The following is a 27,325-nucleotide window of genomic DNA, read 5'->3' on the forward strand; positions in this document are numbered from 1 at the left end:
TTTTTTTGGTTTTGTCTTTTTTGGGTATTTTTATTTATTTATTTCTTTATTTTTAGTTTTTTTTGTTTTTCTTCAACAGAAAAAGTTCTTAGAAATGGCGTATGTCCAAAAACTTACATCAAGTCATTAAGCTTTATTTTAGCACATTAAACGTATTTGTTCTTTCTAACATAAAACCTACATAGCCTTAGCAACACAAATAATAATGTAAGGTTTTAGGAGGAGATAATTTTGAATGGTTAAGCAGTGTATTGTTTCATAATTTGTGACGATTATGTAAACATAGCCTGCCATTATCGTCAGCGTGAAATTATTTTTTTATTAATAAATAAAGGAGCAGATGTCAATTGCAGAGACCGTCAAGGTAAAACACCGCTCTTCTATGCAATAGCTAATAGAGATGTAAATATCATAAAGCTATTGCTTAATAATCACGCTGATGTGAATGCTGAAACTCAAGATGGGCGAACCGCACTTTATGTATCTGGTGAAAATTTTGATGGCGATATCGTTAGCCTACTTTTAAATAATGGTGCAGATATTAATTGTGATATTTAATTTGCATTGTGTGTAGACGACGATAACGATACGGATGATGATCATTGTTTTAAAGATTATGATGCTCTCGCGGATTATTACTATGATCATCAAAACCAAAATGAAGAGCGTCATGAAGTGGCAGAAATTTTGCAAAAACATGTAATACTATGGTTTGTTTAAAAAACTGAAAAACACGTTTTTATGGAAAGTCCAACTAAAAATTAAAAATAAAACAGTAGTATAGGTTAGCCGGAACTGGGACAGGCGTCAGGCGCGAGGAGCGAGGAGACGGTCCGCCATCTTGGATTGTGACGTCACGGCAGCCATCTTGTATGAGTGTAACGGGACACAGCGTAACGGGACAAGTTTGACCTTGACCTTTGACCCTCAAAATCCGCCAAAATTGGGCAAAAATTGCCCAAAATTCCACAAAATTCGTCAAAATTTACATTTCTGTGAAAAAAATTCCGCCAAAAATTCTCAAAAAATTCCACAATTTAAAAATCAGGATTTCGAAAATCCTCAAAAGTCGTTTTGTCCTAGAAAGAACCCAAATTCCTAAAAGCGGCTTAAAACTCCTAAGAGCTAGCCGCTCTAAGCCGCAGAGGTAATGACCTTGAAAATTAGGATGCCATGACAGCCATTTTGAATGATGACGTCACCGTTACAATTTCCGTTACGGCCGCCATCTTTAACTTTTTTATTTATTATCCGATTTAAACGAAATTTTTTTTAAAATTTATAAAAAAATTCACTTAATAAAAATTTAATAAAATATTAATAAAAAAATTACTTTTACGACACGGAGCTCGGAGCCCTCGGTTCGAACCCGGTGAGGGCAAAAAAATAAAAATTGGCGACCGATCCTTCCCCCCGTGGTGACTTTTGGCAGACTGACTCCCACCACTTTTTTTCAAAGCATATATATCGTCACCTAGTATGACATCATGTCCGCCATCTTGTCTTCGTTGCTGGAGACCACCATCTTGTTTTCGTCGGCGAGAGTGCACTGACGCCATGTTAGTTTAGTTCTTATCCGCTAGAGTGCAGTAATCATTTAGTACTGTGACACCCACCATCTTGAAATTTGGCCGCCATCTTGGAATCGTGTAATTATTTAGCTAGAAATTCGGGAAAAGTTCCAAAATTCATTAAATAAATCACTCATTAACTTACATATTGATTCGATCGATTCCTGTCCTCGGTTCGATACCCGATCGATGCAATAATGTTTAATTTTATGTAAAAAATAATAATTTCAATAAACCATGTTCAACATTCGTAAAGAGACTTTAAATCATCTACTACCATCATCCTATCAGACAACAAGACCACCATATTGGAAATTCGTAATTGTAATGCTAGAGATTCGGGAAAAAGTTCAAAAATCATTAAATAAATTTGTAATCCATATAATGATTGATTGGATCGACTTAGGTCCTTGGTTCAATCCCTGGCCGATACAAAACATCTTTAATTTAAAAAAATACTAAAAAAGTGTTAGGTTTGAGAAAATAAAAACACCACAAGTTCTTTTAAAAAAATTTTATTACATAAATTCAATACACTACTACAAGTACAAAAAAAAACACTGACAAATTACTAAAGCCTTTTGGATTCCTCGATTCAAACAGTCTTCTTATTGTACGGACTAAGCCTTTTACATGACTTTAAATGTCTATCCGATCCGGTCATCACCGCAGCCAGAGACGGACTGAAGTTCATATCACTTATATAGTCTCATTAGCCGGTACAACACATGAGTCAAATCAATAACCATGTTCATTATACGTCTCGGAGCATTTTTTATAATGACGATGTAAGCTATCGAGACGTGAAATTAGTTTATTGCACTTATTGCACTGAAATTGTATTCTTTGAACATTATAAGAACAACCGCTTCTTTCATGTCTGCGAGCATTTGAGGTGATAGTAAATGATACACCACAGTATTTGCACTGATGCGAAGTACGCTCTTCATTAATTGAAGTATTCAATGCTGATGAAACTTCAGCTAATGGTGGAACAGCACATATCGAAGTCTCCTCCAGTGTGGTCAGAGGCGTTGCCAACGGGATCTGCTCCAACATCGTCGGCGCCGACGTCATGGTTCCCGTAGTCGATGGTACATCCTCCATCGAGTACGACGTTAAAGTCGGCAAAGATGCCATCGAAGTCTCAAGAACAAGCAATTACACGTCTTATGCACCAGAAGAAACAAACTAGGTGATCCGTACACCGTCGACGTCAGTAACAAAACTGAGCGTCCTGCTGTCTAGGACTCGCTTATATACATGCACCGTATGGAATAATACGCTAGTCAAACCAAGAACATTTTACTAAAATACTAGAGTCAAAACAACATTAAAAAAATAGAAGCACCATCAAAAAAAAAAAGGAAGCACACTTGGAAGCACCTTCAAAAAAGGAAAAAAAAATTGGAAGCACCATCAAAAAAAGGAAGCACACTTGGAAGCACCTTCAAAAAAGGAAAAAAAAATTAGAAGCACCGACTACGAAAAGACAGCACATTTGGAAGCACCGACTACTTAAAGGCAGCACATTTGGCAGCACCGACAACGAAAAGGCAGCACATTTGGCAGCACCGACAACGAAAAGGCAGCACATTTGGAAGCACCGACAACGCAAAGGCAGCACATTTGGAAGCACCGACTACGAAAAGGCAGCACATTTGGAAGCACCGCCTACGAAAAGGCAGCACATTTGGAAGCACCGACAACGAAAAGGCAGCACATTTGGAAGCACCGACAACGAAAAGGCAGCACATTTGGAAGCACCGACTACGAAAAGGCAGCACATTTGGAAGCACCGACAACGAAAAGGCAGCACATTTGGCAGCACCGACAACGAAAAGACAGCACATTTGGCAGCACCGACAACGAAAAGGCAGCACATTTGGAAGCACCGACAACGCAAAGGCAGCACATTTGGAAGCACCGACTACGAAAAGGCAGCACATTTGGAAGCACCGACTACGAAAAGGCAGCACATTTGGAAGCACCACCTACGAAAAGGCAGCACATTTGGAAGCACCGACAACGAAAAGGCAGCACATTTGGAAGCACCGACAACGAAAAGGCAGCACATTTGGAAGCACCGACTACGAAAAGGCAGCACATTTGGAAGCACCGACAACGAAAAGGCAGCACATTTGGAAGCACCGACAACGAAAAGGCAGCACATTTGGAAGCACCATCATCGAAAAGGCAGCACATTTGGAAGCACCGACTACGAAAAGGCAGCACATTTGGAAGCACCGACTACGAAAAGACAGCACATTTGGAAGCACCGACAACGAAAAGGCAGCACATTTGGAAGCACCGACAACGAAAAGGCAGCACATTTGGAAGCACCATCATCGAAAAGGCAGCACATTTGGAAGCTCCATCAACAAAAATAAAAAGGCAACAAGGAAGCACAAGTTACGAGATCTAAGTCTTAGAAATCAGAATACAAGAAATAAAAACATTAAATTCTTATAATTTAAATTGTTTATTTTATTGCTTTACATTATACAAATGCAAGTAAAACAAGCCATTATTGTATGTAGCCAGCATTCCTCAGTTCCTTGAGTATGAAGGATATTTCTTTGATGCACGAATAGTTTCCTGCACAAAGCGAACCATGTAGAAGTCTTAACCGGTCAACCAATATGTTTGGATCTTTCCATGATGTGTAATCAAACTCTTCTACCACCATCTTCCTTGCACCTTTATAAATATTATGATCTCTGGTGTCTTCCGTTTTACCACCAACCTCAGGGTAACTTTCATGTTTGAGACGGTGATCATCACAAGCTTGATCAGATTTATTTAATATATCACGTCGTTTCCACCGTTTCGGTCTCAGGACACCGCCACATTCTTCGATCTTGGCAGCTTTAGGTGCTTCATCATAGTCTATGTCTTTGTCAACAGCCTCAGAGTCACTGTAACAATCACCGTAGAAGGAATCGTCTTCACCCAATTTTCCGTAATATTTCGATGTTGATGATGTTGAAGCGTCTTCATCGTCTTCATGCTTCCTTTTTAGGAGTCCATCATTTTTACAAAGTAGGAAAGATCTACTTGAATTCGGCTGGAATATATTCTCACTTTTTACGTTAAGGATTCTTCCATTGTCTTCATTCTTCCGTAAATCATCAACCTCCTTCAATTTAAGTTCTTTGTCGAGATCGGAAGAGCCAAGAAAATTATCGTGGTAATGCAGATCACTCTTCCTTAGGATGGTAGATTCATCGATGTCCTCTAGCTTGTACGCAGGCTTGGCGCTACAAGTTCTTCCATGTCTTTTTAGGCTCTCTCTCCGCGTAAACGACTTGCTACATCGTACACAACTTATCATATTGCGCAGTGGATTTTTAACACAGTCATTCTTCTCGTGTTGTCTTTTATTCTTTCTCAAGATAAAATCTTTACTGCAAAACTTACACCTATGTTCTTTCGATACAGCGTCAGATCCCAAATCAGAATTCATATTAGTTACTGAGACTAATACCAGATACCAATTGAGTGTTTTAAATTAGATTCAATACTTAAATAGAAATTTTTTCATATTTCATCAGCGAGAATTAATATATCTCCTGCAAAAGTACTTTATGCATGTAGTTCTGCTTTTCAACAACAGATGTCGCCACATGTTGCTTGCAGGTAAATAATATTTAGTGATTTTATGCGGGATGCGGGATGCTCACTAACGATCGCAAAAGAAGGATGGCTTCGCTAGACTCCAAGGAAAAGGAAGTTCGTCTTGCATGTTGGTGCTCCACAGATGTCTCATGGCATAATATTAATTTGACTGAGTAATGATATGTGTTAATTCCACCTTATAAAAATATTGCAAGTTTTGATTTAGTAGCAAAAATTATCGAATTAAATGTAACTCCAAATAAAATGACATGTCTCATTAGACAAAAAAAATCCATGCAGAGAGCGGTTTCTCAGAATAGTCAGAAACACTTGAAGAAACCACAGGAATGATTGCAAGAACACGAGAAAACCATCAAAATATTGACAAGAATATTCAGGAGCACACGGAGAAAACCACCATAATATTGACAAGAATAATCGGAAGCACACGGAGAAAACCGCCACAAGTTTTCTTTGTTATCATAAAATTACAGAAAAAAATCAAAAATAAAAAAACACAACAAATTCAAAAACTGATTCTGGCTTGGACTAGAACTCTATCTTTGCTCAACAATGAGAAGTTCACAAGCTAGCATAATCAGTTTTTGAATTTGTTGTGTTTTTTATTTTTGATTTTTTTCTGTAATTTTATGATAACAAAGAAAACTTGTGGCGGTTTTCGCCGTGTGCTTCCGATAATTCTTGTCAATATTATGGTGGTTTTCTCCGTGTGCTCCTGAATATTCTTGTCAATATTTTGATGGTTTTCTCGTGTTCTTGCAATCATTCCTGTGGTTTCTTCAAGTGTTTCTGACTATTCTGAGAAACCGCTCTCTGCATGGATTTTTTTTGTCTAATGAGACATGTCATTTTATTTGGAGTTACATTTAATTCGATAATTTCTGCTACTAAATCAAAACTTGCAATATTTTTATAAGGTGGAATTAACACATATCATTACTCAGTCAAATTAATATTATGCCATGAGACATCTGTGGAGCACCAACATGCAAGACGAACTTCCTTTTCCTTGGAGTCTAGCGAAGCCATCCTTCTTTTGCGATCGTTAGTGAGCATCCCGCATCCCGCATAAAATAACTAAATATTATTTACCTGCAAGCAACATGTGGCGACATCTGTTGTTGAAAAGCAGAACTACATGCATAAAGTACTTTTGCAGGAGATATATTAATTCTCGCTGATGAAATATGAAAAAATTTCTATTTAAGTATTGAATCTAATTTAAAACACTCAATTGGTATCTGGTATTAGTCTCAGTAACTAATATGAATTCTGATTTGGGATCTGACGCTGTATCGAAAGAACATAGGTGTAAGTTTTGCAGTAAAGATTTTATCTTGAGAAAGAATAAAAGACAACACGAGAAGAATGACTGTGTTAAAAATCCACTGCGCAATATGATAAGTTGTGTACGATGTAGCAAGTCGTTTACGCGGAGAGAGAGCCTAAAAAGACATGGAAGAACTTGTAGCGCCAAGCCTGCGTACAAGCTAGAGGACAACGATGAATCTACCATCCTAAGGAAGAGTGATCTGCATTACCACAATAATTTTCTTGGCTCTTCCGATCTCGACAAAGAACTTAAATTGAAGGAGGTTGATGATTTACGGAAGAATGAAGACAATGGAAGAATCCTTAACGTGAAAAGTGAGAATATATTCCAGCCGAATTCAAGTAGATCTTTCCTACTTTGTAAAAATGATGGACTCCTAAAAAGGAAGCATGAAGACGATGAAGACGCTTCAACATCATCAACATCGAAATATTACGGAAAATTGGGTGAAGACGATTCCTTCTACGGTGATTGTTACAGTGACTCTGAGGCTGTTGACAAAGACATAGACTATGATGAAGCACCTAAAGCTGCCAAGATCGAAGAATGTGGCGGTGTCCTGAGACCGAAACGGTGGAAACGACGTGATATATTAAATAAATCTGATCAAGCTTGTGATGATCACCGTCTCAAACATGAAAGTTACCCTGAGGTTGGTGGTAAAACGGAAGACACCAGAGATCATAATATTTATAAAGGTGCAAGGAAGATGGTGGTAGAAGAGATTGATTACACATCATGGAAAGATCCAAACATATTGGTTGACCGGTTAAGACTTCTACATGGTTCGCTTTGTGCAGGAAACTATTCGTGCATCAAAGAAATATCCTTCATACTCAAGGAACTGAGGAATGCTGGCTACATACAATAATGGCTTGTTTTACTTGCATTTGTATAATGTAAAGCAATAAATTAAACAATTTAAATTATAAGAATTTAATGTTTTTATTTCTTGTATTCTGATTTCTAAGACTTAGATCTCGTAACTTGTGCTTCCTTGTTGCCTTTTTTTTTTTTGTTGATGGAGCTTCCAAATGTGCTGCCTTTTCGATGATGGTGCTTCCAAATGTGCTGCCTTTTCGTTGTCGGTGCTTCCAAATGTGCTGCCTTTTCGTTGTCGGTGCTTCCAAATGTGCTGTCTTTTCGTAGTCGGTGCTTCCAAATGTGCAGCCTTTTCGTAGGCGGTGCTTCCAAATGTGCTGCCTTTTCGATGATGGTGCTTCCAAATGTGCTGCCTTTTCGTTGTCGGTGCTTCCAAATGTGCTGCCTTTTCGTTGTCGGTGCTTCCAAATGTGCTGCCTTTTCGTAGTCGGTGCTTCCAAATGTGCTGCCTTTTCGTTGTCGGTGCTTCCAAATGTGCTGCCTTTTCGTTGTCGGTGCTTCCAAATGTGTTGCCTTTTCGTAGGTGGTGCTTCCAAATGTGCTGCCTTTTCGTAGTCGGTGCTTCCAAATGTGCTGCCTTTGCGTTGTCGGTGCTTCCAAATGTGCTGCCTTTTCGTTGTCGGTGCTGCCAAATGTGCTGTCTTTTCGTTGTCGGTGCTGCCAAATGTGCTGCCTTTTCGTTGTCGGTGCTTCCAAATGTGCTGCCTTTTCGTAGTCGGTGCTTCCAAATGTGCTGCCTTTTCGTTGTCGGTGCTTCCAAATGTGCTGCCTTTTCGTTGTCGGTGCTTCCAAATGTGCTGCCTTTTCGTAGGCGGTGCTTCCAAATGTGCTGCCTTTTCGTAGTCGGTGCTTCCAAATGTGCTGCCTTTGCGTTGTCGGTGCTTCCAAATGTGCTGCCTTTTCGTTGTCGGTGCTGCCAAATGTGCTGCCTTTTCGTTGTCGGTGCTGCCAAATGTGCTGCCTTTAAGTAGTCGGTGCTTCCAAATGTGCTGCCTTTTCGTAGTCGGTGCTTCCAATTTTTTTTTCCTTTTTTGAAGGTGCTTCCAAGTGTGCTTCCTTTTTTTGATGGTGCTTCCAATTTTTTTTTCCTTTTTTGAAGGTGCTTCCAAGTGTGCTTCCTTTTTTTTTTGATGGTGCTTCTATTTTTTTAATGTTGTTTTGACTCTAGTATTTTAGTAAAATGTTCTTGGTTTGACTAGCGTATTATTCCATACGGTGCATGTATATAAGCGAGTCCTAGACAGCAGGACGCTCAGTTTTGTTACTGACGTCGACGGTGTACGGATCACCTAGTTTGTTTCTTCTGGTGCATAAGACGTGTAATTGCTTGTTCTTGAGACTTCGATGGCATCTTTGCCGACTTTAACGTCGTACTCGATGGAGGATGTACCATCGACTACGGGAACCATGACGTCGGCGCCGACGATGTTGGAGCAGATCCCGTTGGCAACGCCTCTGACAACACTGGAGGAGACTTCGATATGTGCTGTTCCACCATTAGCTGAAGTTTCATCAGCATTGAATACTTCAATTAATGAAGAGCGTACTTCGCATCAGTGCAAATACTGTGGTGTATCATTTACTATCACCTCAAATTCTCGCAGACATGAAAGAAGCGGTTGTTCTTATAATGTTCAAAGAATACAATTTCAGTGCAATAAGTGCAATAAACTAATTTCACGTCTCGATAGCTTACATCGTCATTATAAAAAATGCTCCGAGACGTATAATGAACATGGTTATTGATTTGACTCATGTGTTGTACCGGCTAATGAGACTACATAAGTGATATGAACTTCAGTCCATCTCTGGCTGCGGTGATGACCGGATCGGATAGACATTTAAAGTCATGTAAAAGGCTTAGTCCGTACAATAAGAAGACTGTTTGAATCGAGGAATCCAAAAGGCTTTAGTAATTTGTCAGTGTTTTTTTTTGTACTTGTAGTAGTGTATTGAATTTATGTAATAAAATTTTTTTAAAAGAACTTGTGGTGTTTTTATTTTCTCAAACCTAACACTTTTTTAGTATTTTTTTAAATTAAAGATGTTTTGTATCGGCCAGGGATTGAACCAAGGACCTAAGTCGATCCAATCAATCATTATATGGATTACAAATTTATTTAATGATTTTTGAACTTTTTCCCGAATCTCTAGCATTACAATTACGAATTTCCAATATGGTGGTCTTGTTGTCTGATAGGATGATGGTAGTAGATGATTTAAAGTCTCTTTACGAATGTTGAACATGGTTTATTGAAATTATTATTTTTTACATAAAATTAAACATTATTGCATCGATCGGGTATCGAACCGAGGACAGGAATCGATCGAATCAATATGTAAGTTAATGAGTGATTTATTTAATGAATTTTGGAACTTTTCCCGAATTTCTAGCTAAATAATTACACGATTCCAAGATGGCGGCCAAATTTCAAGATGGTGGGTGTCACAGTACTAAATGATTACTGCACTCTAGCGGATAAGAACTAAACTAACATGGCGTCAGTGCACTCTCGCCGACGAAAACAAGATGGTGGTCTCCAGCAACGAAGACAAGATGGCGGACATGATGTCATACTAGGTGACGATATATATGCTTTGAAAAAAAGTGGTGGGAGTCAGTCTGCCAAAAGTCACCACGGGGGGAAGGATCGGTCGCCAATTTTTATTTTTTTGCCCTCACCGGGTTCGAACCGAGGGCTCCGAGCTCCGTGTCGTAAAAGTAATTTTTTTATTAATATTTTATTAAATTTTTATTAAGTGAATTTTTTTATAAATTTTAAAAAAAATTTCGTTTAAATCGGATAATAAATAAAAAAGTTAAAGATGGCGGCCGTAACGGAAATTGTAACGGTGACGTCATCATTCAAAATGGCTGTCATGGCATCCTAATTTTCAAGGTCATTACCTCTGCGGCTTAGAGCGGCTAGCTCTTAGGAGTTTTAAGCCGCTTTTAGGAATTTGGGTTCTTTCTAGGACAAAACGACTTTTGAGGATTTTCGAAATCCTGATTTTTAAATTGTGGAATTTTTTGAGAATTTTTGGCGGAATTTTTTTCACAGAAATGTAAATTTTGACGAATTTTGTGGAATTTTGGGCAATTTTTGCCCAATTTTGGCGGATTTTGAGGGTCAAAGGTCAAGGTCAAACTTGTCCCGTTACGCTGTGTCCCGTTACACTCATACAAGATGGCTGCCGTGACGTCACAATCCAAGATGGCGGACCGTCTCCTCGCTCCTCGCGCCTGACGCCTGTCCCAGTTCCGGCTAACCTATACTACTTATAACATAGTTTAAAAAAACTAAAAAAACACGCTTTTATAGAAAATTCAACTAAAAAATGAAAAATAAATAATATTTTAAAATAACTAAAAAACACGCTTTTATAGAAAATCTAACTAAAAATCGAAAATAAATTTTAATTATTTTCAATTAAAAATAGCGTAAATTTTTTAATAAATTTATATAATAATAGTGTAAATAAGAAAAAAAAATATTTTATTGTAAAAAAGCGTGGGGTAATTTTTATGATATTATCAAAATTATAATCCTTTTACTCATATATGTCCATAAAATATTTATAACTATTGACACCATGCACCCTACGCTTTTTTTTTACAATAAAATAACTTTTTTTCTTATTTACACTATTCTTAATTTATATTTATTAAAATTTTTACGCTATTCTTAATTGAAATGTATTAAAATTTATTTTCTATTTTTAGTTGGATTTTCTATAAAAGCGTGTTTTTTTTAGTTTTTCTTAAATATTATTTATTTTCCACGTGAGAATTGATTGTACAACTAAAATAAGTAATAAATTTTGATACACGTGTTATATATACGATCTGCCACTTTTATTCAATAATACTCTAATATTTGCGTTTGATTAAATTCACATGCACAAAGTCCTTAAAAAGAGGCGACCATTTTCTGCTCGCGCATTGTCGATCCGAGATCATTGCTATGAACTGACCCGAGAGTCGGTACAAATCGAGGTTCCCAGTGCTCTCCTCTCGACGCTCGCAACTCAGTGGCGCAACAGAGAATGTGCTCGATCGACGCTCAGACCGGCTGATGACGAGATCACGCACGGTGCAACCGGCCGTCACCGGCACTCCCCTGGAAGCTGCTGCCCGAGCCAGAGAGCTCGTGTAGTATAATATCTAGCACCAAGGCCAGACAATATTAGAAGCTGACATCTGCAGAAGTGGTTCCTAATAGTTTATACTTCATGTGCGTCGCAGAATAAACACGGGATTCAGCGGGATTTGGAACTCTTGGTCTACATATCATCAGTTTTCTTTCAAACAACTAGCCACTTTTTCGGTGTATAGTTAATTGTATGAAGAGCAACTTTTTTTTAAAAGTAAATTATTCATTATATTCTACGAACCGCATCCATATTTTCATTTTTATTTCATGAAAACTTTCAATTTATATACATTTAAACTTTTCAATAGCACATAGAAAATGCCGTCGTTGCAGGTCAAATTTATACTGAAATATTTCGACAACCACAAGTCGTACGAGGCTGCGCCTAACGGTTTTGTGAAGAGGGGATAGTCTCTCAACGATCCCTACCTTCAATAGGTTTCAAAACGAAGTTTCATTTTTCGACTTTTGGCCACATTTTTGCTGAAATCCCCAACTGTGTGCTAGGATAACTTAAAAATTACTTCAGTGGTTTGGATGGCATCGTGATTTGGTCTGAAATGTCGCATTACCTGTTTCAGGTTACCAAAATAGATAACTACACTTTGCAAAAGTTTAAGGTGGCCTTTGCAGTATATATTTAATGGGCACGAAATCATCTAAAGTCGTCGTTGTTCGTAAACTGTTGGGCTTTACCAGACAAGAACACATAGTAGGGACTGTTTATGAAGAAATTTTAGTTTGGCAACGTGAGTAGTATATGAATGGGGGTCCGGCGCCAGGGTTCAGGGTGAGCTGCCAGAGGTGCCGAGCCACATCTCTGATTCTGACGTCACGGCGGCCATCTTGGATGAGTGCAACGGGACACAGCGTAACGGGATAAGTAGTACCTTGACCTTTGACCCTCAAAATTAGTCGAAATTGGGCAAAATGTGCCCAAAATTCCTCAAAATCCGCCAAAATTTCCATTTTTTTGGAAAAAAATTCCGCCAAAAATTCGAAAAAAATTCCACAATTCAAAAATTATGATTTCGAAAATCCTCAAAAGTCGTTTTACCTTAGAAACCACGAAAATTCCTAAAAGCGGCTTAAAAGTCCTAAGAGCCGCTTTAAGCCACCGATGTCATAACCTTGAAAATTAGGATGCCATGCCAGCCATCTTGGATTATGACGTCATCGTTACAATTATCGTTACGCCCGCCATCTTTAAAATCTTTATTTATTATCCGATTTTAATGAAAAAAAGATTTAAAAATTATAAAAAATTCAATCAATAAAATTTTAATAAAAAAAATTAAAAAAAACCTTTACGACACGGAGCTCGAAGTCCTCGTTTCGAACCCGACGAGGGCAAAAAAAAAAATGGCGAACGATCATTCCCCCATGGTGGCTGCAGGTAGACTGACCCCCACCACTTTGTTAATAGCATATATATCGCCAGTTAGCATGACGTCATGTCCGCCATCTTGTCCTCGTCTGCTGGAAGCGATCATCATTGTATCGTCGGCTAGAGTGCGCTGACAATTCGTACCCGCTAGAGTGCAGTAATCATTTATTCTTATTGCTGTGACACCCGCCATCTTGTTATTTGGCCGCCATCTTGGAATTGTGTAATTATTTAACTAGAAATTCGGGAAAAGTTCCAAAATTCATTAAATAAATTGGCAATAAATATACTGATTGATTCAATCGATTCCTGTCCTTCGTTCGATCCCTAGACGATGCAAAACAATTTATTTTATGTAAAAAATAATAATTTTAATAAATAATGATCAAAGTCCTAAAAGAAGCAAAGTTTCCAAATGAACCATCATCCTATAAGCCATTACGACCGCCATCTTGGAATCGTGTAATTATTTAGCTAGAAATTCGGGAAAAATTCCAAAATTTATCGAAAAAATCATACATTACTTTACATATTGAATCTATATTTGGTTCGACCCCTGGGCGATACAAAAAAAATGTATGTAAAAATACCTCAAAAATTACAGGTTCGAAAATAAAACACTGTACCTAAGTTCTTTCTCAAACATAATATTTATTACATAATTTCTATTCTACTACAGGATCAGTTGCGAAAGCCAGCAATCTTATAATCATTAGTTCCGCATCGGTGTGAAATGACTAATTCTTAGCTCCAATCGGTTTATACTTGACAGAGACCAACCAGATCCTTTACTGACATAGTCCTCCTCTTATTGGCAGAGTTACTGGATACCATGTTTAACAGATTGCTTCACATCGTCAGAACTGTAAAATTATAACGGTCGATGTCTTGAGAGGACTTCTCTAGGTCCTCGAACGGAAAAGATATACCATATAAACAGTCAAGCCACAAGTTATAATTTAAAGGTCCGTACGTTGTTACTTCATCAGTAAGCTGATTGATTATGTTCTACCTGATATCCTCAAGAAAAATAAAATTATATTTAGCTCAAAATGGCTCCAAAAGGCTCCAAATGTTCCAAAAGGCTCCAAAAGGCTTAAAAATGCTCCAACATCTCCAAATGCTCCAAATGCTCCAACAGCTCCAATAGCTCCAAATGCTCCAAATGGCTCCAAATGGCTCCAACACCTCCAAATGCTCCAAATGCTCCAAATGCTCCAACAGCTCCAAATGCTCCAACAGCTCCAAAAGGCTCCAAAGGCTCCAAAAGGCTCCAAAAGGTTCCAAAATGCTCCAACAGCTCCAAAGGCTCCAAATGCTCCAAATGCTCCAACAGCTCCAAAGGCTCCAAAGGCTCCAAATGCTCCAAATGCTCCAACAGCTCCAACAGGCTCCAAATGCTCCAACAGGCTCCAAATGCTTCAACAGGCTCCAAAGGCTCCAAAAGGCTCCAAATGCTCCATCAGCTCCAAAAGGCTCCAAATGTGCCCAAAGCCAACTGATTTCAATTACTTTTTTTTTATCGAACTTGGCATGATTATTTACATGTCTTTATTAGTATACATTTTGACTGGCAGTGGTGACGTTTTTTACACCTTTAAGTTATAAGTTTTATTTAGAAATAAGATTTCGCGAAGTGGTAGATACCATCTCGAAAAAAAAATATATTAATTTATCTTCAAGTTTATACACATAAATTTAATTTAAACCATTATTGTATGTAGCCAGCTTCCCTCAGTTCTTTTAGTATGAAGGATATTTCTTTAATGTTCGAATAGTTTTCTGCACAAAGCGAACCATGTTGTAGTCTTAGCCTGTCAACCAATATGTTAGGATCTTCCCATGAAGTATAATCAATCTCTTCTGCTACGTTCATCATCCTTGCATGTTTATAATAAATATTATTATCTCTGGTGTTTTTCGTTTTAACACCAACCACAAGGTCACTTTCGTCATCGTGCCAGCGATTATCACAAGCTTGATCAGGATAATTTATTTTATTACGACGTTTCCATCGTTTTGGTCTCAAGCCACCATCACAGTCTTCGCTCTGGCATGCTTTTGGTGCTTCAGCACAGTACTCAATCATGTCAACCTTAGATGTGCCAGCACAGTCATCGATCATGTCAGCTTCAGATGTGTCACCACAGTCTTCAATCATGTCAGCATCACAAGATTGATCAGGATACTTTATTTTATTACGTCGTTTCCATCGTTTTGGTCTCAGACCATCATCACAGTCTTCGATCTTGCCTGCTTTAGGTGCTTCAGTACAGTACTCAATCATGTCAGCCTTATATGTGTTAACACAGTCATCGAACATGTCAGCCTCAGATGTGACACCACAATCTTCAATCATGCCAGCTTCAGATGATTCATCAAAGTCTTCGACATTGTAAGCTTCAGGTGGTTCTCCATCTTTCACATTTTCATGGAGACGACTAGATATTGGAGTAAATATCTTTTCATTTCTAATGTGGTTGGAACTTTCTTCGTTTGTTTTAAATTTTAAATTATTATCTTGATCTTGATCATTATTTTTAGCATTAGCTTTTTCGCCTTCGTTCCACTTCCGCGATGTTGTAGCCCAGTCTTCGTTATCTTTATTCATCTTAATTGTACAGGTTTTGCAATGTCTATCCAAGTAATATCTTCTACCAAAGGATTTCTGACACTGACTGCAATGAAATGGTTTTTGACAAGGACCCAAATTACACTCGCTTATCTCATGTCATTTAGCATTCTTTCTTAAGGTAAACACCTTGCTACAGTATCTACACTGATGACGTTTTGATACAGCTTCACACATCGTACCAGGGTACATGTTAGCTTCTACGACTAATGGCAGATGCAAACTAAGAGTTTTAAATTAATAACCATTACTTAAATACAATTTTTTAATTATTTCATCAGCGAGAGTTAAGTTATCTCATTCAAAGGTGCTTTTTGTAAGTAGTTCTGCTTTTCAACAACAAATGTCGCCACGTGTCGCTTGCAGGTAAATAATATTTATTTCGTTTATGCGGGATGCTCACTAACGATCGCAAAAGAAGGATGGCTTCGCTAGACTCCAAAGAGAAGGAAGTTTGATCTTCCAGTTAGTGTTTCTCAGAGCTTATTATTTGACTGAGTAATGGTTGTTTATTTTTTAATTCCACCTGATAAAAAAAAATATCGCAAGTGCTGATTTAGTAGCAGAAATTCTCGAATTAAATGTAACTCTGAATAAAATGACATGTCTCATTAGGTAAAAAATCCATCATGGAGAGAGCGGTTTCTCAGAAATAACCAGAAACACTTGAAGAAACCACAGGAATGATCACAAGCACACGGATAATACCATAATAATATTGACAATAATAATCAGGAGCACTCGGAGAAATCCATAAGATGCCTAGCCAGGAATAATCAGGAGCACACGGAGAAAACCATCATAATATTGACATGTATAATCAGATGCACTCGGAGAAAACCACCACACGTTTTCTTTGATATCATAAGATTACAGGGAAAAAATATTTAAAAAAAAAAATAAAAAAAATAATTTAAAATGAAAAAAAAATTACAAAAATACATAAATAGATTCTGCTAGCTTGTGAAATTCTCATTGTTGAACAAAGATAGAGTTCTAGTACAAGCCAGAATTACATGAAGTAGCAAGATTACTTTTTAAAGTCAACAGATTTACATGAAACAGAAATTTATTTTATAATCTTATGTTTAGTAGCATAAATAATTAAACTTCGTATTATTATATTTTTGTACTATAATTTTGAATAATAAGCTACACGGCCTTAGGAAATATGTGTATTATAATTTATAAGTTCACTCGGGTTTGATAAATCAGTTATTCGTTGTTTATGAGGTTAGTAAATGATGTGTGTGGCGGGAAATTGCCACCAACATTTTTTTATATTTAGCTCTTTGTTTGATGAAACCAGTAAAATTAATTTTGAAGTTTTCATTTCTTTTGGATGGGGAATTTTACACCTATCCTATTGCCTCCTTGATGGTATTTTTGTATCTATATTTTGATGCAAACCTTGAACCTATAAAATAAATTCAGGTAGGTGAGCAGCATCGGTGAGATAGAGAACTAAACCCTATTTTGCATTTTGTTTATTTGTGTATTCCACCGACTTGGGTGGTAGGTTTGCAGTGCCTTCTGGGGGAGGGGGGTGGGAATACTTTCATACTGACTCACCTTTAGATGCTATAAAAATGACACAATACTACAAATGAAGGCTATTCTACTGACACACTGTTTTACTGGATGCTGTTCAACAGATGCACTGTTACTACTAGATGATTACTAACCGAAGCACTTTCACTGCTGGACATTAAGTGAGTTAGCAGGGTGGTAATCACCGTGTCACAGAACATGACAATATGTTTCTAAATGTGGCTGCACTCACCGTGTCGAAAAACTCTGTGAACTTGGAGAAGTAGTACCACCAGCAGCCGCGCGCCATCTGCAACACCGCAGCATCACCGTCACGCTCTCTTTTAAAACACCCTCATTAACACAATCTCACTTGCACAATCGCCTTTTTTAACCCCCCATCATCGAATACTCTCTTTCCCATACACTGTAGGTACTGGCACCCGCTCCCTGCGGCTGTGTTCAAGCTACAAAGGCCAATGTCACAGAACTCTCGCCACAAGAGCTTTAAATAAGTTTTCCACTATTTTGCAATTCAAATTAGGTATATTCTTTATTTGCCTGGCCAAAAAGTTTACTTAATTTTTGTTTGTTATTTGATAAAAGTTTAAATCACTTGTGTTTTATGTTAGTTTTTATAAAAAAAAATAATTGGTGTGAGATTTTAGTTTGTATTTAAAGACACTTTAGGTAAGTTATACATATTGATAGTAATTTGTTTCACGCTGTGGCCCTGCGCTGCCACCTGGCGGGAGTCTCGAACACTCGCCGGACGGCCACCGCGCAGTGGCAAGAGGCGCTGGTAGGAGGCGCGCGAGTGCTGACATGTGGGAACACTGCGCGCTAGTGCTGACAGGTGGGAACACTGCGCGCTAGTGCTGACAGGTGGGAACACTGCGCGCTAGTGCTGACAGGTGGGAACACTGCGCGCTAGTGCTGACAGGTGGGAACACTGCGCGCTAGTGCTGACAGGTGGGAACACTGCGCGCTAGTGCTGACAGGTGGAAACACTGCGCGCTAGTGCTGACAGGTGGGAACACTGCGCGCTAGTGTTGGCAGGTGGGAACACTGCGCGCTAGTGCTGACAGGTGGGAACACTGCGCGCGAGTGTGGGATGTGAAACATCCCCACTGTTGGCGGGCCTGACACCATGCCTCGTGTTGGACATACACGCGGCAGCAACGAAATTTACATTTTTTTTATCAAGGTAAACATCACCCTATAATGTTAAGGTCCCAACCGAAGATTGTTTATTGGGCCAAGGATTACTTGTTCAAGTGAAACTTCTTTGCTGGGTGAGGGGGGGGGGGGGTCGATGCTACAATTTTCGAGGATAACGAAAACTCCGATCGCATTTGGGGAACAGTTAGGTACGTGTTTGGGGAACCGGGAAAGGAGGAGACGGGCAGATACTTGCATACTTGCATACTTGCACACTTGCCTATAATTTTTTGAATTGCGACCTCATAAGCAAGAACTTTCACTTTGACACGCGTGGACTCCACGCACACACTTTTTTGGCACGAATGATAATATTTCTTAAAGACCTTTTACTGTGCTCGCAGAGTCCTGATTTATTTTAAGCCTCGTGCATGTTTGTTATAAACTGTGATATTGGTGAACTATCTTTTTTAAACCATTACAGTCAATAAAAAAATTGTTGGAGGTATCTTTAAAAGTTCATCGACGTAAACCCTAACATAAGCTGACATATTTCTGAGAGTGTAAGATCAGCTTCCACCTGCTAGGGATAAGAAACACCCATTTGTTTTGTGCCAACATTTTACAGTGCGTGCAGACATTTACTACCTTCACCAAGTGCCTCGGACATGGTAACTCCAGTGAAGAAATAAGTTTTGAACGCGTTCTGGGAAAACCTAAACTTTTTATATGGATGTTTTGGTGTCGTCATTTAATAACATATGAAGAAATCAAAAAGGCTAAAATTACGAAGGATTTGAGTATTGCGGGCTGGACTTGAATTTTTTTTCTAGTTCGCAAAGATTATTTAGAACATTTGTTCTTATTTTAACTTTTGAATGTATTTATTAACACAAGGTTTTTTAAAGTGCTTGATAGATAGTCAATGAAAATAGGAAAGATCTGGAGGTAAATGTTTTTTTTTGGGGGGGGGGGGTTATATAATGCCTTTTTAACTTTGGCTGCGTTAGTACTTCAGCAGCACTTTCAGTGAACTGTTTGAGGAGGCTGAAGAAGAGGCATTCTAATTATTTGGTTATTTTTAGAAGAGAAGCTTAGGCAATTTTATGTTCAGGTTACTTTACCATTTTGCCGATATTACTGTTTTTTACGTTCTTTAAATGATTCATGCAATGGGAGATTGTGATTTGATGCTATTTTTTGGAAATATGCCATTTCAGTTTTGCACTTTTTATCAAAGAAAAAATTCAATAACACAAATTAAGAAATAAAAACGAATAAACTTACAGAGAACAAGCTTAAATCAGCTATGTCAAACAGATAAACTAGAATCTGTTCCCGTTACCAGGCACAAACAGGCTGATAGGATATCGAAACGTCGCAACTGTTTTGTCATAGGAAACCTACTCTGTCGTCATTGTGTTGTCCATGATATCTGTTTATCTTCATCGTTCTGGTCGTAAATTTGCTTGTTGTCCGCAGGTTTTGTTGTCTACCTGCATTTACTGTTATTGTTGAAGCTGTCTGTACTGTGTTTGTCTGAACTGTTATTTTTTTTTATTTGACTAAATTACTTCCACGGAATTGATACTAAGTTTGAATGTGTTCGTCTGTGTGGTCCATAATACCTCTTTAGGTACATTGTTGGATTTATCTGTTTGACATAGCTGATTGATGCTTGTTCTCTGTGGGTTTGTTTTCATTTTATTTTTAAATTTGCATTCTTGAATTTTTTTCCTTGACAAACAGTGAAAAACTGCAATAGCGAACGTCCTGAAAATTGTATTAAATTACTGATTTTTATCAACTAAGCCATTGCACCCAGTTGACCACGAGACAATAACGAACGGTAAATTCTCTTGTTTAATACAACATTGCCAATATAAAGATATTTTATAGGAATGTTTGTCCTGATTAAAGCCCTCTTAGCCTACAGACTTGCCTTTTTTTTAGGTATCTCTGCTATTTTTAAAGTTCGCTCGACATCGCAGAGTTGGAGGTGGCACAAGCAGTAGTTTAATTTTTGACTCAATTTTTGTATGAAACAAAGAGGATTTCTGAACCACCCACCCGATTATTATTTTTTTACTGCAGACAAAGTTTCGACTTGGGCATGCACGCATTATCTGCGTCTAATTTGTTTGATATTTAATTGTTACGTCTTGCTAAACTAAATAAATAATTTTAAATAACTAGTTGATTTAGTAATGTACTAAAATTTACGCGAAACAAAACCTTTTTGCAGAAGCGAAAGTTGTGTATTGGCAGTGTAACTTTATTTGAATTTGTCTTTTTGTGTCGTTGTTTCAAATACGTCAGAACGCTGTAGGCATATGGCCTTCGTAAATAACTGTCTTTTAGTTTTTATTATAACTAAATATTGTACACAAGTTGGTCTTTGAAGCAAGTTGCTTCCAAGATGGTTTTAAAAGGATGTGTGTGGGGATATACAGTTAGCATATATTGGTGGTTCTTTTTTGCCTTTTTAATAAATGAAATAAATTTTATTTCGGAGAAAATTATTTACTTTGGAAGCGCGTGTGTCACAGCAATCATACTGCCCCTTTTCCACTAGTACTTTGTTAGCATTTTATGCAAAAACGTTAAACTACATAAAATCCAGCTAGGAGACTATCATAAGCAACATACTTTTTTTTTTTTCGTAAAATTTTAATATTGCTCCCAGCTGTGTGACAGGGTTGCCGTACCTCCCCTGTGAAGGAGGAGTAGCAAGATCTCTCAGATATTCTCTCACTTTTCACACTGGAGCTCGGGCAGAGACCGCGTACGGGCTCCTTCTGTGCTGAACCCACGACTTGTTTGTTTACCTCTACCTCGCAATCCTGTGCCTGCGACCTCGCCGTTTTCACAATCGCCCGTCGCACAGCTGGCGAGAGAGAGCACGTGGTGTGAGGGTATCAGGTGAAACTAGAAGTGACCACTCTTGTGAGAGTGTGCGTGCTCGATAAGAGGGGTACACTCACCCTCATGGCTAGCGGGCTGGTGGAGTAGTCGACCGGCTGACATCTGTAGCTGTAGTGGTTGAGCCAGCCGCTGATCAGACACTGCAACAAACACACTTCTCTTACACACATCTGCAACTTGCTCGGTAGCAAAGCTCTCTTAGGCACCTGTTCCCAGCAGGCCCCCCGCGCGCGACAAAACAGTCGGCCAGAAAAAGATAAGTTCTTAAAAATTGTTACTGGGCTAAAATGTTATCATGATGTAAAAAATTATACAAAACCTATGCTATTGCTAGTTTGAACTGTGTGTCTCATTGTTGTTCAAGGTGTAGGTATGTTTGTCAGCATTTACTGTTCTTGTAGCAACCGTCTCGTCGTTGTCGGCTCAATGGGTTTGTCAGTGCTGTGTTTTTTCTTTCTTTTTTATCTTGTTCCACAGAATTCTATTGCTTTCTTTGCATTTAACATTTGACTTCAGTTTATTGGGGCTTTGTTTCCTGCGCATGTGTTTGTGTTTTCTTCGCTGTTTATCCGTTCTTCTAATTTTCTTTATGACACGCCTTGTAAACTCGCAATGGCTTATTTCAACATAATGTTTTAAATCATCCTTTTTCTTGCACGAATCATTCAAAGAATGTGTTAACTGATATTGATACGCAAATATAATGAATTTTAATACCTTGCATGTCTTCTCATTTCTTTTGATTTTGACTTTTTTTTTCTGGTAAAATTATTTCTATTTTTCCTTCTCGTGATTCTAGACAGTAACTTCAAAAACATTCTTTTTAACTTGATGACGTCACAGCTTTGACATAGCATACTGGCTGTGAAGAAATTTTATTTTAAAAATTTTTTGAACTTATAAACGTGATTTCAACAAATATGCCTCAATATTTGTTCCATTATATAACTACAAACAATATCTTGGCTCAAGAAATTCTTTCTCCTGTGCAAATCAGAAAGCCTGCTGTAATAATATACGTACTTGTATTTAAAAAAAAAATGATTTTAAGTCATTCATACACAGTAGTTACATCAAAGAGTAAAAATATTAATTTCTTACAATCAAATGCCTTTTTTTTTTTTTTTGCGGCAAGCCTGTCCATTCCATAGCACAGTTTTGAAGGTCATTTAAGGTCGCCACTAGCTTATTGTAGCACCTATTTTAGGATAAAACGTGCAGCAAAGATGTCGATATCGTCCTTAATATGTTTAGTAACGTAGAAATTGGAGTATTGTCAAGTTATATTACATTTTTTTTAAAGTATTGTTGGTGGTTGGTTAAGTGAGGTTGGATGCATTAAAAATACTATCATATATATAGTTACGCTCAACACTGACTATAGTGCCAAAGAGCTTTATTATAATAAATTTAAACTTAAATAAAAATTTGGTGTATTTTAAATTAAGGTTTTTTGTTGTATTCATCACTTTTAAATGAGCACCTTAGGTGCCTTGCAACCCCTAGTAAAATAATAAGTGCTGTTGACTACGTTAAGTTATCTACATTTTAAACTGATAATTCCTAAACAAAAATTAAAATTACTGTAAAGATGTTTTTCTTTTCAATTGAGCTTACCTGACCAAACCGGCCATTCAAATGAAGTCAAAATTTATAATACATACCCCTAACATAACCACTCGTTAAAAGCGTAAAATACTAGCTAATATTTTAGAATTCTACATTTTTTTCCCTTCAGAAGTACCAATGTTTTAACCATTCAACATAAAACTTCTAGTCATATACAGCATTAACGATATTTTTATGGCATTAAAAATACAAATCCTTGATGAGCTGTTTTAAAGTTAGTAAGAAAGATATATAAACATCGGAGAGGATGGGTGTAGATCTAGGACTTCCTTTATTTCACGGTGCAGGCTAAATATGTGCACTGACTAGTGATCATCGATGATAGTTATCGTGCAAGCTGAGTAATTGTGCAAATTTACGACGAAGCTGGGCCCTTGAACCGAACACTCTTTTCGTGGCACCCGCTAGACGCAGCGAGCTGACTCAGTGCCTGATGCAAACGGTGATTGGAATACTACAAGTTCTTACGAGATGGTGATCCATCCAAGCAAGTGATCGACGTCTTGCACTGTCCTGCAATTCCAAGTGACATGTCACGTCCCTACTACAAGCGGAGAACGATAACATTCAATTTTAAGTAGTAGACTAAAATTATAAAATTTTGCTTTATAACTAAATAAACTCTACGTTTAAACTGTGGGACTGGGACCTGTCCTTTGAACTAAATCTTTTGTAAAATGTACTTTTTATTGAAGATCGTTCTGCGCTTGTAGTAGGGACGTGACATGTCACCTGGACTTGCAGGAAGTGCAGGAGTTCGATCACTTGCTTGGATGGATCACCATCTTGTAAGAACTTGCCGTAAGCCAGTCACCGTTTGCATCAGGCTCTGAGTCAGTCCGCTGCGTCTAGCGGGTGCCACGAAAAGAGTAGTTCGGGTCAAGGACCCAGCTTCATCGCAAATTAATAAACGCAGCAAAAATTCAAAAAAAGCGTTGTTCAGAACATCGAGTTACGTCATGTGATTTAAAGGGCTTGCAGTGTAATCGATCCTCACGAGACACAGATCGACTGGACCCGAAGCCACGACATGGAGCGCCTAGCAGCGCAGTTGGTGTCAACTCGCGTCGCTTGGAACTGGCTCCAAGTAGTCTACGTCATCTAAACTGGGAATAAAATGAATACTCGTCAAATGACAAGTCCATAAAGTGGGAATGGTTTGCTCGTGGATGACGAAAAATGACTGACAAGACAAAAAAAAATACAGAACAAACACACACACACGCGCGGAAAAGATTCGCAAATCTGCCAGTCATTCTGATCTCGGCATCCTCAGTTCTCGGAAGTCCTAAGGCAACGCCGGGCCTGCTCTTCGCGGCAGGCCGGGTTCCCTGAGCCGTGCAGCTGAGGTTATCTTCTGTCGTGTCGTGGCTTCCCGCTGCGCCGTGTTCGCCCGCCCCACGGCCGCTCTGATAGGCCCGTCGCGTGTCGCCACGACCTGTTGCGTCACCGCCGGGGCGCTACAGCCGTGCCACCTGCCGACCCGCGCGAGAACTGCTAGTCGCCCACGCCCCGAGCCCTTCCGTCACATTTCTATACTCGCATGATGATAACATTGAACATAGGTAACATTGAAATAATCTTCTTGTTTAAAACTTATTTCAACTATATTTTTAACAATGAAACTTCACACATAGTAAAATTTAACTTTAAAAATTGGATGACTGTACTTACGTACGCCTGTTAGAAGTTGTAACTAGTTGGCGTAATAAAAACATAATTAATATAAATAAAATAATAAAAGGACTAAAGTGATATTATAAATACGGTTGGTAAAGTAAAACTTCAATCAAATTGAAAATTATGTAAGGACACCACAGTCGGGAAGATGCGCCTAATGCCGATATATGGCAGTTAATGTAAAAGGTGACAAAGATAATTGTGTTCCGGACATAGTAGGTGTGTTTACCAAGTCATGTACTGTTTCCCCGACAGTAACAGTTATACATATATGTGTACCGAGAAAATATAAACCTCATTAATAAAAACACTGTAAGTACAAAACTCTCATTAATGCAAAGTGTGTTGTCAGTCCCTAGATCTTACATAGCAGTTATATAGTGTTAAGTAATTTGTTTGATACAAAAGTATGTTTATTATATGTAATGCAAAGATGTTTTTGATCCAAGGGTGAACAATTACATGTAGTAAAGAATGGTTAGTACATATATCCCCAAAAAAGAAAGAAACAATGTGAAGTTATAAATAAAATATTATTAATATTGCTTTGGTTCAGTGTAGCATGAGGGAAAAAGCTTAGGAGTTACATATTCTTCCTAAATGTCTTTTTGTAAATAGTATTAAATCTTTGCTTTATTATTCTGTACTATATCCCTTTCAAAAGAAATACAGTACAAAAAAATATTTTTTTTTGTGCCACAGGTATAGCGTTCCTAAAATTGTATTTAACAATTCCCAAGAAAAGTACATTTTTTGCTGTATAAATTTTTGTACATATTTTCTTAAAGCTTATACAAATTTTTGGAGGTGTTATGCATGTAATAAATGAGAAAAATTATTTAAACATTATTTGAATCTGTTTTGGGAATTATATAAAATATATTATTAATTTTGTAATAGTATGGGTAGTAGAACCCTCATTATTTCAAAGTAACAATGTTATGGTCCCTTCAGGTTTGTGTTATTGAGGTTAACCTGGATATGGTTTTAAAAAAAGTTTAAAAAATAATAAGTTCAAAAGTAAAGTTATTTAATTAATCTTTTCCAAAATTGTCCCGAAATTTGGGTAAACTCAAGCGACCGGCATAGCACTCACCTCGAAGAAGAGCCAGGCGCTGAACAGGCCAAGCACTCACCTCGTAAAAGAGCTAGGCGCTAAAGAGACCAAGCACTCACTTCGTAGATGAGCCAGACACTGAACAGGCCAAGCACTCACCTCGTAAAAGAGCTAGGCGCTAAAGAGACCAAGCACTCACCTCGTAAAAGAGCTAGGCGCTAAAGAGACCAAGCACTCACCTCGTAGAAGAGCCAGGAGCTAAACAGACCAAGTACTCACTTCGTATAAGAGCCAGGCGCTGAACAGGCCAAGCACTCACCTCGTAAAAGAGCTAGGCGCTAAAGAGACCAAGCACTCACTTCGTAGATGAGCCAGACACTGAACAGGCCAAGCACTCACCTCGTAAAAGAGCTAGGCGCTAAAGAGACCAAGCACTCACCTCGTAAAAGAGCTAGGCGCTAAAGAGACCAAGCACTCACCTCGTAGAAGAGCCAGGAGCTAAACAGACCAACTACTCACTTCGTATAAGAGCCAGGCGCTGAACAGGCCAAGCACTCACCTCGTAAAAGAGCTAGGCGCTAAAGAGACCAAGCACTCACCTCATAGAAGAGCCAGGCGCTGAAAAGGCCAAGCACTCACCTCATAGAACAGCTAGGTGCTGAACAGACCAAGTACTCACTTCATAGAAGAGCCAGGAGCTGAACAAAACCTGCGCCAGGTTGTACACGACGAGCACCCTCTTCAGGTCGAAGGGCCTGCGGTTCTCCATGAGCTTGGGACCCAGCACCTTGGAGAAGTAGCCGTACATGAGGCAGACGGCGAGCGTGGGGAAGGGACTGCTCATGAGCAGCCAGTCCTTGACTCGCGGGTCTGCGAACACAGTTACCAACTAGCTGTCACGTCGGTCTCTGCCTTTCCGTCCGCATGTCACTTGACACCAACATATGTACCAACTATCTCTCTCTGTTCACTTGATGGTTTTATGTCAAGTCTTCGTGCCAGCTGCCTTTTGCCAACATAGCGTGTGTTTCAAAAGACAATACTCAAGTGAAGCGCTACGGCGTAATAATGGCCTTAACATAGACATAAACTTAGGACTCCCGCGCACACATTTATTTGTGACTAGCGCGCATTTGCAACGATGTATTCTGGTCGAACCTGCAATATACGGGAAATACTTGTATTAAAAAATAAATTATTTTGGAATTAAAGTGTGTTAATTTTTTAACATTTTTGTTTCGCTAAAATTTACAATTTAACCTTTCAAATTATTAAGTATTTTTTTTTTTTTGTAATCTTTAAATGTTCTGTTAAAATTTATTTTTGAACAATTTCACTTTATTTCAGAATAACTTTACCATTATTTTTAATAGTAAGATAAAAAAACAGGTAACTGCTTCCCTTTAATGTTAAAGTAATATATGACTTATTATTTCTTTCGGTCTTATAATTACTTATAAGATATAAATATTTTTTTTTGCTTTTTTCTGTTTATTTTATTAACTACTGTAATTGTAGTTAATTTTATTATGAAAGAGCTGGTTTATAAATGGTAGTTTGGTACTACTTTGCTAAGGCCTATTTGAAGAAGTGAAGTATCTTCAGCACTGCGGTCTTTGCGGAAAGCCACCGCGACTGCGCGGTGTGAGCTGGCTTAGAGAAGGCGAGCAGCCTGCCGCCTGCCTGCGGCGATACGAGCTGGGCTCGTGCCAGCTGTACGCCCTTCAACAAAAATTACTTTCGCC

At 38.3% G+C, this 27,325-nt stretch overlaps 1 protein-coding gene across 7 annotated transcripts in view; it reads right to left on the reverse strand.

The window, feature by feature from the left end:
- LOC134527877 (very long chain fatty acid elongase 7-like) overlaps positions 1–27,325 on the reverse strand; it is a 213,960-nt gene that overhangs the window by 24,942 nt on the left and 161,693 nt on the right. For all 7 annotated transcript variants that reach the window (XM_063360865.1, XM_063360863.1, XM_063360866.1 and 4 more), the window contains 3 exons: positions 26,260–26,450; positions 21,274–21,354; positions 17,382–17,438 (listed from right to left, as the gene is read on the reverse strand). In XM_063360865.1, coding sequence (XP_063216935.1) covers positions 17,382–17,438; positions 21,274–21,354; positions 26,260–26,450 — 329 coding nt within the window. The remainder of the gene's footprint in view (positions 1–17,381; positions 17,439–21,273; positions 21,355–26,259; positions 26,451–27,325) is intronic.

Source organism: Bacillus rossius, chromosome 1 (assembly GCF_032445375.1).
Source record: "Bacillus rossius redtenbacheri isolate Brsri chromosome 1, Brsri_v3, whole genome shotgun sequence".
Classification (NCBI taxonomy): Eukaryota; Metazoa; Arthropoda; class Insecta; order Phasmatodea; family Bacillidae; genus Bacillus; species Bacillus rossius.